Source organism: Dermacentor andersoni, chromosome 7 (assembly GCF_023375885.2).
Source record: "Dermacentor andersoni chromosome 7, qqDerAnde1_hic_scaffold, whole genome shotgun sequence".
NCBI lineage: Eukaryota > Metazoa > Arthropoda > Arachnida > Ixodida > Ixodidae > Dermacentor > Dermacentor andersoni.
In genome coordinates, this window is record NC_092820.1 from 149051982 (window position 1) to 149063347 (window position 11366).

An 11366-nucleotide genomic window follows, 5' to 3' on the forward strand; every position below is an offset into this window, starting at 1 on the left:
GCGCTTATGTACACTACACAGCTCGCTATTAGAGGCTCAGTGAGGCGTGACGTGTTTTATAGTGCTATACAGAAGCATCGTCGCGAACAATGGAGCGCCTCGAATTAATTGAAGCTGCCCGCTTGCTTGCTCACCGATCGGCCACACCCAGAAAGAAACAGATCAAGGTCGGTATAGAGGGTTTTTTTTATGTTTAATTTTTTTTTTTTTTTTTGAAGTAGAAGCAACGGCCGTGGTCGTTCGGCACAGTGACATATTTTACAAGTTTTCTTCACCTGCTTCTTTTGTTTGCGGATGTGCGCACCACCGCCGCACGGCGTAAATATTTCGAAGCGGAAGCAATGCGGCTGACGTGAATTCAAAGAGCGCGAGGTCACAGCTCCAGTTAAATATAAAGCGATGGAAACTCGCCTGAACGATTACCGACGAAAACTAAACACTTCGCTTAATTCGGAAAGTTAGGGCAGTGTCACTTCTTTTTGAGAACAGTAATTACACTGAGGGGCACAAAAACAAAGAGAGAAACACTATTGCGTAAATTTATCTTTTTTTCTGTCCGAGAGAGGCGTGGCCACTTTTGGATGTATGGTATACTTCATGCATATTCGTGTTCACACTATTTAATTATCTGTCAGCAATGTGCGTGTACCAGTATTCAGGACTCAGATTGATTATGTGACTTTATAGCCACATGTATACTGCGTAACTTCCTTCTTAAAAAAAAAAAAAAAGTCACGTGCCTGCGTGGCACACTCAGCACAGTCACAGCGTATAAGCTGGAGGAGCGGTTCCACATAGGAGCTCCATTTTCGGAACCACGCACTACAGGGTCTTCGCGGCGAAGTCTCCATAGGCGTCGTTTTCGCCAGAACGATCTGAACGTTCCGCCCAGCGTCGACGGCGAGCTGCCGCTTGTGCTACTAGAGAGCTATAGATTAGGGGACGCAAGCGGTTTGCGTACGCAAGAACTAGGGCCGACGGCACTGCGCATGCGCAGACTCTGACGTAGGGGTCTGCGCATGCGCAGTACCGTGGCTCCTAGTTCTTGCGTATTACCCCTTGCGTATTACCCCAATAGCGCTATTACCCCTATTGCTGTGTCCACTCGTGTTGTAGTGAAATACTTAACAAATGGAGCGCACCTACCTTTGTAAGGAGTTTTGCAGCTACACACTTTACATACGTTCGTGTATGTACGTACATTATTACTAAATAAAGAACACACATCAATAATCGCAAGGCGTTACCCTAAATAAGCATAGTTTTATTAGTGAATTTTCACGAAGCGAATTTGTTCCACTTCAGCTATGGATAGCCAATAGCAAAGAACTAATAAGTACTGTGCGCTTGCTCCGTGCTTTATGGCCTTAATTTTAAACACTTCGCTCGCTTCGTAGGAGAATATAAACCATGTCACTGCGCCGTTCTTTTACTATCTCTGAATTTTTCTTTTTTTTTTCTTCCTTTGCTTTTTCGGTGCGCGCTAGTATGTTGCACGCTTTCAATATGAGCCATATATTCGAGATTCAGGAACTTGTAATGCATGACGTATTACTATAGGACAAATAGGGAGAAAAAAAGACGAGGCGTCGAAATTTGCAGGGCCACTAACTGTATAACACAACCTTGGACCGCGCAAGAAAACCTAGCTTCAGATATATCGTATTAGACGCGAAGCGGCCTCCTTGCAAACTTTAACATTTGAAATACGAAGACGCACATCACGAAGAAAGCTCGCAATAAACAGACGCGTTTTGGTTGCCACAAATAAAAACAAAATGGCGCCCCCATTACCGCTTGCTGTAACTGACCCACAACCTGCTGCTGCATGCAGCGCCGGTCCTCGCGGTGTGACCTCCGAGCTGAGGCCGTGGCCGCGCGGCGCCCTGGAGCTCCCGGATGTGACGTGCTGGCATTTGCGTCACGTCCGTTAACCACCAGGGGAGGTATTCTGTAAGAGTCCACCTAGCGGACACGTCCATTTCGTCTGCTGCTGAAGTTGCCCCTCATTGCCACAAGATATTCGGCGAGTTTAGTCGGTTGTTCATCACTTCGTTGACACTGGCGCGCTTGAAAAACATGCAGACGGAAAATGAGGACACATGTATACGCAGCGCTCTGTGACGGCGTCCTTACTTTTTCCGCGCACGGTCGTGCTGTCAAACCACGCGGTGCTTTTACTAATACTGCTTTACTAAGGCAGCATACACTGTAAACTAATTTATGCTCTTTAAAGATGCATAAGGGTGTAAACTGGCCTATAACTCCCACCCTTGCATCCTTCCTGGTGCGAGTTGCAGACCGGTGTATATATACCCTTTCGCATCACTAAGCGTGTAAAATTAGTTTGCAGTGTACACTCAAACGTCCTGTATTGGGACCAAGCCATATTTCGACTTCTCGGGGTCTTGGTCGCCAGCAATCAAGTTGCGGTGGTTGGGCTCCTCCCGGAGATGGTCAGCCAGTTCCGCGATGACCTGCGTGAAGGTCCGCGCCTCCACGTTCTGGCCCATCATGTAGAGAAGGAACCAGTCGCCCAAGGAACCACTGTTCAGGACTTCGCGGAGGTCTTTCGCCGGAACCATGTGGAACCTGAAGCAGTGGATTCGCCACGGTGAGAAAGTGCCACAGAAGAGAGGGAAAACAGATCGTCTTGTAAATTAATATGGGTGTCGATTAGCATGCATAGCTGCACCTCGTAACCAAGAAAGCAGTTTCAGGCAACTTAGATTCCTCGGGGTGTTTTATGAAACATTTTGTTTCTCTCTACGAATTTCAACATGACCTGGAGAGTGTTACACGATGGAGGACGAGCAATTTACACGTTCACACACGAATGAGCTCGAAGAAACTTCTACGTTTGTTACTCCATTTCGGAAATGCACGTAAAGTCGGGTGGCAGTTATTTCCGGAAAATAAAAAAGAATGTGCCAAACTGACTACAAGCTTGTTGAATTTCGAGCGGATTTCTTTTTATACAGAAAACTAAAGAAACTTTGTTGCTTCAAAGCTGACACTGTTGCTTCGCTGAAATCATTCAAGAACGCAGTGGTTAAACGATTGCACAGAACCTTATCTCGCATTACGTCCTCAACGCTAATGACAGGTTTCGAGCGGTGAAACCACCAGAAAACATTTTCCAGTTAAAATGCTCCTTTATTTCCCACTATATATATATATATATATATATATATATATATATATATATATATATATATATATATATATATATATATATATATATATATATATATACAGTCCAGCCCACATATAACGAACTTGATCGTCACGTGGCATTTGTTCGTTGTATCCAAAGTTCGTACTAAGTGGACCACCTACAATACGGGAAAAAAGAGCAAGCGAGACGAAAGTTCACTTTATTTTTGAAAAAAGTCCGTGATGCATGTCTGCTTCTTCAAAGCTGATCGCATCACTGCCGTTTCTAATTTTTCCAGCGCGGTAATATGTTCATCGCCAAGGCCTCTGCTGCACACGAGTTCCTTAAGCGACGCGATGTAACCGATCGCGGTTGAAGCGTTCACAGCAACCGGCGGCAGAGCAGCATCCTCGTCATCGTCCTCGTCGGTCTCTGGGCAGTCAGGAAGGGCTCGCACTTCACGCACAATAGCTTCGTCAGTGCATGGCTCCGCAATGTCGGCGTCGTCATCAGCAGAAACGAAATCGTCCCAGGTAACGTCAGGTCCGGCCAGCTGCGTGTCAACGACGCGTTGCCACAAGTCCTCGTGCGACCGGCCTTCCGGTGGGTGGTCTATGGCGTCCTCGGTGCCTGGGCCCATAAAACCCGCCATAAAGCGGAAGCGCTTTTTCTTTTTTTACTTTATTTTACCCACAAAGGAGCGCCGGGGGACGCTTTGTGCGCTCTGTGTTCGCGTCGTGTCAGGGGAACACAAAGTGCGCGAAATTCGCCTGCCGCGGATTCGCAGTCCAGCGAAACCGCACCAAACACCGCCGGCTCGGTCAACTACAGGGGCCCGACAGCTTCGCGTTCGCTCTAACCGAGTGTTGAGGCCACAGCAGTTCGTTCTATGTGAGACAATGTGCCATTGCCCCAATATATATTTTGACGGTAACACCGCCCTCGTTCGTACTAAGCGAGCGTTCGTTATATCTGCGGCTGTTATAAGTGGGCTGGACTGTATATATATATATATATATATATATATATACATACATACATACATACATACATACATACATACATACATACATACATACATACATACATACATACATACATACATACATACATACATACATACATACATACGGAGCTTTGGCGCTACTGTCTATGGGAGCTGCAAACATGACGGTACAGGGAGCATGGGAATAATGGGTAGTAGTATATAGATTGGTCTAATGCATTTTTCTTTTGGCTTCAAACGGCTTAGTGACTCTGCGAATTGATCATTTTCCACAAAATATTGCGTTAAAGATGCATCGACTCGCAATGATTATGCATGCACGCATAGACTTATTATCGTGCTGTATTTAGGCTATCATGATTGCTTAGACAGTCAGAAACATAAAGCATAATAAGCGCCGCAAGAAAATATGAAGTCACAAGCATGAAGATCAAACAAATCCATGTACTACCCATCACTGCCATCGTAGCAGCTCGATCGCAGCGCCAGAGATCCCTGTAGCGATATTGTAAAGAACTATCTGCCTAAAACATGGCATCTGAGATCATGGCATCGGAAGACATGTCCAGTAAAACACCACCGAGCTTTCTAAAACCGCGTGTTGTTCATTGGAAGAGTCTCTTCTTGAAGCACGCGGTGAAACAAAGATACACACACTAGTGTACATTTAACCGAGATTGATGTACTTCCTTCACTGACCTGTAGTGAAGAGCCCGCGACCTGAGGGCTCGGCTGAAGACCAGCACCGTCCTCTGGATGACAATGACCCCTGTCAGCGCAGCCAGGATGACGAACCAGAACCAGAGGAACACGTAGATCTTCTCGTTGACGATGTTGAGCGGCAGCACACACACAGCGTCGTGAGTCTCGACGTTGCCAGACGAGCCGAACTTGTGGAAGTGACACTTGGCCACGCGAGGAAACACCCGCACCATGGGGTCCACCCTGTCCTCGTAGTCCTCGTCGCGGGCCACGAAGCTCAGGACCTCGACGCCGTACGTGAGGAACTCGCCGTCCAGGAACAGGTCGATGAAGAAGAGCTGGCACACCACGTTGAACAGCGCCATGGCTTCGCACGCGAAGTACTTCCAGGCGTACCAGTCCTGCGAGCCGAGGTTGGACAGGAGGTACCGAACCAGCAGGTCGGTCCTCTGCCGCTTGACGTCGGGCTCGAGTACGACGTGGTACTCGAGACTCTGGACGAGCGTCTTGAGCCTCCCGCCTTCCCACGCCTTCCAGAGCCAGCGGGGGAGGTAGAAGCACAGGGCCTGCAAGAAGAGCATCAGGCAGACCCACTGGTAGTACTTGTGGTACTTGACGTCGGCGCGGTCGGTGAAGTCGGCGCCGTTCCCGACTCCCGGATAGACGATCCGCTTGCCGTCGGCGTTGGAAAACAGGCTCTTCACGCTGTACGTGGCGTGGATCCAGCAGTAGACGTTGATGACCCCCGCTGGAACGCCGGAAGAGCGGTCGCACTCGATGGGGTCGCCGACGTACTGCTTCGTGGTGACCAGAACGGCGAACGCGACGAGCACGAGTACGGTAAGTTGGTGGTGGAGCCGAAAGACGAAGCAGTCGATGCTGACCCTGCGGATGCTGAACAGCTTCTTGAGGTTTCCCAGGATGTGCAACATGGCTGCTTACTTTCACGTACGTTAAGTAGACCGAAGCTGTGACAAGCGGTGGTATACGTCAAATGTTTGTGAAGCTAGGTGAAGTCAACTGCACGTGCAGTCAGGAAAATACTATTCTCAGTTTGACGCTGTATACGACCTGATTTTGGCAGTGCGCCTCTACGCCACATTCAGCGTTAAGAGGCAAGAGCAGGAGATTCGTGACGGTTCTCGTAAAAGATGGCCGCCGTTAGACGCACGTGCAACAAGAGCGCACACGTGGTCTGGAAGCTCACCGAGATGAAGCGCTGAAGGAAATTGTACGAAGAGCACCCGTACGGAAAGAAGCCGTTGCGTGAACCTTCGTGATTTTCTGAGGGCACAATCAAGGCGCGTAAATAACGAAACAGGAGCCCGGTTGTTTTTTCGTTCGCTGAAGACCCTATACGTCACTGTATCGGACAATAGATACAATTCGCACAGAGGATTGAAGAATGAAAGCCGTCGTAAGTAATCACCGAAACAACAAAACAGCGCCCGCGGTTTTGTGAATCTGGACTTCAAATGCAGACAATCCGCACGTCTTTACAGAGTCGTCTGGCCATGGCTGCTCGGTCAAGGGAAATCAAACGTCTGACCTTGCCGGAGCTCCCGATCCCGGCTCATTTCGACGAGTTCGATCCGGGGTTCTTGGTCGCTGCTTCGCTATAGCGCATGGCGGAAGATCAGCACCGTTGTGCCCATAGAACAAGAGAGCAGGCGCATTTGCTGTGCGGCATAGAGGTCTTCGGTCCCATTTAGAAGGGTTCCGCAAGAGTGGTGGCGTCGGGCAAAAACGCGGTGCCTTCTGCTGGCGCTGCCGATGTAAATGACTAAGAGCTTGCGCCGTGCATCTGCGGGCTTGTGCTGTACGCTTGCCACCATGCACATAAAGCCAGCTGTGGCAAAGTCTGCAGCCTCCGTAACGCGTGGCGCCGCACCTGCGAAAGCATGCCGCCTGCAACGCCGTGGCGGCTGTTTTCCGTTCACGGTCGGGGCAACACACATGAAGGTATATGTACCGTATATGCCCACTCATGCAAGACTCGCAGTTTTGCGTTTCTAACAATGAGAGTGAATGTTGAAAAATAAGAATACTTGTTTGCGCGACAACTATACATAGTGGACGTTATTATCATTAGCTCTTAGAGAAGGGTCGCAAATTAATACATACGCATAAGAAGCGGACATGACGAGCGCTACTACCAATGTTGATGTTCACTATTCAAGTGTTAATTTGCGCCCCTCTTCTAACAGTTATGAATCACCAACTAGCCCAACAAGAATTACTCTTAGGTTTAACTGCATCGACCTCAAGTCTCCTGTCGATCGGTGCATCTTGCTATATCCTACAGAGCGCCAACCACGGGAACATCCCCGTAGCATGTGACATTTAAAGGAAGGAAGTCGGAGAAAAGTGCAGCGCCGTAACTCTCTCTCGATCTGAGGACACCTCAACAGCACTGCACAGGGGAGGGGTGAGGGGAATAAAAGAAAAAAAGAGGAAGGAGGCTTCAAGGTCGACCGCCCTAAGAAGCCCGGAGCATGCCATGGGACCGCTAACGGCCGCCGAACGTCTGTATCAAGTCCGAACGTCCACCACAAGTGCTGTACGTCCAAAGGGCAACCGACACACGTCATTTCTTTGAGTATTCGCTTAAACCTTTGTGTTTTCTTGGAAGGGGAGGGGGCTTTGGCTCTTCCTCTAACTTTTCGTGAACAGCTGTGTGGTCGAGTAATCTGGACTGGTACCCTTGAGAGGTGTCCAACAGGGCAGCTACCGTAGACTGCGTAATCAGAGGTGGCGACCTGGCGCGCCGATCTTGACACCCGTGCAGGATGAGTATGCCGAAAGAGCTTTAATGCGGCTCGCAATGCGGGCAGACCATGTGCAGTGCAACGTCAGAGCACCTCCGTATAGGATAACGCCTCGTGGCGTTAACCGACGGAAACAGCCAATAACATATAGCCCCATGCAGCAGCATATCTCAGCAGGTCTCCTGAGAAGCTCTATCGCTGGACTTTGACAACCTTTCTCTGAGTGTCCCGCCAGTGTGTCCAACTCTCTCTCTCTCTCTCTCTCTCTCTCTCTCTCTCTCTCTCTCTCTCTCTCAATACCTTTACGTTTTTTAGCGGCGGGTGCATGTTGTACGCGAGCAAATGCGGCAGCCGGTCGAGAGCGCGGGAAGCACTTCTCGCTTCGTGTACACGCAAAAGTTTGCAAAATAGATGCGCGCCCGCCGCAGCTGCCATGACGCAGCGCATACAGTGCGCACCAGGAGGTTCGAGCCCTGGATCCTTTGCTCTTTTGCGCGGGCAGACTTCCGTTGCGCCGCGATATGCACATCCGCCGTCCGAAATGTCAGACTCGCTGTGTCGCGCGAACGCTGATGGATGAAATTCAGTCCTTGAGAAAAAAAAAAAAAGAAAGAGGAAAAGAGAATACTTATGATCGAAATTTCGCTCTCGTGGACGCAGCATTAGTGTGTCTGTTGAAGACACGTACCCTAAAGAGCAGTTATAAAACTGTTTAGGCAGGTATTGTTTAAAAGCTCAATGTTAGTTGACTCGGTAGAAAAAAAAAGAAAGAATGGCCGTGGATTACCGAAGGAGAAAACAAAGGACAAAGTTAGTATTTTGCTATACGCCCCGCTGCAACGGCTCAATAGCTGTGGCGTGCTGCCGCGTGAGTTACGAGGTCGCAGGTTCGACCCCCGGTTGTGGCGGCAGTATTTCAATGAAAATGAAATTTCAAAACCGCTCATATATGCGTAAATTTTTGGGTGCAGCTATAGGGCAAAGAAACGTTGGTTGTGAAAATAATCCGGAGCATCTCCACCGCGGTGTCGCCTCATTTACCCACTGTGCAATTTCGAGACATATATCTTTCTTTATCTCTACTTTGTTATCACTTTACCTCCCCCTCCCCTCTCTCCCCAGCGTAGGGTAGCAAACCGAATCCTCCCCTCTGGTTAACCTTCCTGCCTTTCCTCTCTCTCTCTCTCTCTCTATCTATCTATCTATCTATCTATCTATCTATCTATCTATCTATCTATCTATCTATCTATCTATCTATCTATCTATCTATCTATCTATCTATCTCCCTCGAGACATATATGGCGTCAAGTGTGACGTACGTCACGGGTTTCGAGGCGTATTTCGCCTATTTCTACCCGCCATCAAACAGGAAATGTGATCGATACTTGGTGAGTTTGAGTATACTTGCGGCTCTTCAGAATGTAATGTAGTACACCATTATTTTCGATAAAGAAATAATAACTGTATAGGCGCGAGAACAGGCGCTGTCAAGGTTCATGAAGTTAAGGATCGAGAGCCGTTGTGTGAAGAAAGCTATTAGATCTTTTTTAAAAAAGGCTATTGTTATTGTGGCATGATGCTTGATATAAGCCAGAATAGACACAAAAATGAAATATGGGGTTCCGAATAGTCGCGCCCAGGGCGTAGCCGCGGATGGGCAGACGGGTGGTACTGTACGCGTCCAGATGAAGGCGCACATACAGTCACACTCGTCTTTCATTCTTGAGTCTTTTTTTTTTTTTGGCTTACTAAGCTACCTGTCACACAATAGCAGTAGCCTTTTTCAAAAGCAATTTCTTTGGCTGCCGGGCACGTTTTCTTGGTACATTGCCTAAGGCATTGAAAAACGCCGGAGCGCTATAGCGACAGCCTTCCTACATTCCCCTTTTTGCGGCTGCAGAGCTCCAGGGGGAAAGTCCCCACAATTAGGTCAAAGTTAGGCTTCGAGGCGTCGTCATGGAAGGACTATCACACAGAGGTATAAGTCAGCGTCCGAGTGCTTGCAGTAGGGCGAACGAGCGGGACCCCGGTCGATCAGACACCCTACACCCTGTTGGTGCAGGCAGCGGGATCACGCCCGATCCTAGTACGTAGTAGGGGTACACCCTAGAACCCAGCCCATGTCGCACCGTCGCACCAGACGGCGCACCGGAGAGCCGCAGTCGAACCGCGGGCTTCCGCTGAAAGCCGCTTGGCTAAAGATAACGTCACTGGTCTATATACTGTACAGGACCGCAGGCATCCACGATATCTACTGATTTATCACTAGACCTACTGATTTATTTCTATTTCTTATTTTTTAGGGATTCAGTGAAATAGAATCGAAATGCACGGATCTCACAGAAAAAAGAAAGGAAAGAAAACGATACCTAAATCTACTTTTCTTTTCGCACATTTCTACGCTTTCTACGACTTCCAATCTCCTGATTTTTCAGTGTGGGTAACTGTCAAAGCGCAACCAACATTTACTGTGCGCGAAAAATGAGCTATACATAGGGAGCAACTTCATAATTCGTACCGCTGTATCCCTGAGTGTTAAGGATAAACGTAACGGGAGACGGGAGCACGGCGGCCTGGATTAGAGAGCAAACGGTTATATATATACTGGCGTTGGACGTCGTTGATTGATCCATTATAACTGGCGTTATACGTATACTTTAGATTAAGAAGAAAAAAAAATTTGACAGGCCGTGCAATCGCGCCCAGAGCCAATAACCGGTTATTTGTTGTGGGGTAACACAGTGGGATGCCAAGGGCAGAAGGAAAGTGCAGTCGACGACCACGTTGAGCACAGCGAGAAATTGGGCCGCGGTTGCGTGGTATACGTTACACACTCGTAACGCGCGCTAACTATATACACCACAGAGTAAAACTATAAAAAGCACGATAGACACACCGGAAAATGGCGACAGATATTTTTTGTCGCATCACTTCGTCTTCGTATATCTGCCATTTAATCTCACCATCTCACCACCACGGTGTTCGTCGGTGATGGCGCTGCACTACTCCATATTCATAGACCAAAAAACGGAGACGTACGAAAGCAAAATTCACAATAAGGGGTCAGGAAATTTGGTTGTGGGAGGTCATCGTGCTTTTTTTTTTTCTTTTTAAAAACCTATGGAGGACATTAGACGGTATCATAACGAGAGCTTGGTGGCGCAATCCGGCGCCCCGTTCCAAAATGGACGCTCATAACATCCATCCATCCACCCATCCATCCATTCTTCATACGTATATCAGGACTCGATTACAACCAAATTTAAGTGGGACGCCTCGCATTGGGCGCTCACGGGAAGACTTCAAAGAAAGCTGTGCAGGGTGATATGGGCTGGACAGGTTCTGAAGTGAGCGACGCTCACAGTAAAATGGATTATGAAGAACGACTGAGGAATATCGAAGAAAGCAAATGGGCTGGGAGAGTGTTCAAATATTTGTACAGGAATAAGATTGATTCACAGTTGAGGTAAAGAACTAGGAAGTTTACGAGCAAGCATGCGACCGTACGGTGAGCAACATGCAACAAAGAACGTCAAGCAGAAAGTCAGAGGGGCTGAGATAATCTCATGTGTGGCGGTAGAAAAGAAACCTGCTATGAGCAACTACTTAAGAGGGAAAAAAGGAAATAAGGAAAGAAACAATTTATGATAACTCAAAGGGAAACTCATTACTTTTCGAAGCGAGATCGGGATGCGAGATACAACAATGAAGAAAAAGCATTCGCTTGCTGCGT

At 48.1% G+C, this 11366-nt stretch overlaps 1 protein-coding gene across 1 annotated transcript; it reads right to left on the reverse strand.

Annotated features, from left to right (window-relative positions):
- Positions 1-1230: 1230 nt before the first annotated feature.
- LOC126533644 (innexin shaking-B-like) lies at positions 1231-6686 on the reverse strand. The gene is made up of 2 exons (XM_050180814.2): positions 4863-6686; positions 1231-2592 (listed from the first exon to the last, which is right to left on the reverse strand). The coding sequence occupies exons 1-2, from the start codon at positions 5795-5797 to the stop codon at positions 2361-2363; spliced, it is 1167 nt and encodes a 388-aa protein (XP_050036771.1). The 5' UTR covers positions 5798-6686; the 3' UTR covers positions 1231-2360.
- Positions 6687-11366: the final 4680 nt, after the last annotated feature.

Bases quoted from the DNA above. Each gene is read 5' to 3' on its own strand.
- LOC126533644 (XM_050180814.2), bottom strand. From the start codon at position 5,797: ATGTTGCACATCCTGGGAAACCTCAAGAAGCTGTTCAGCATCCGCAGG. The intron at 2,593-4,862 runs GTCAGTGAAGGA...CCACTGCTTCAG, and splicing joins TCGCGGGCTCTTCACTACAG to GTTCCACATGGTTCCGGCGA.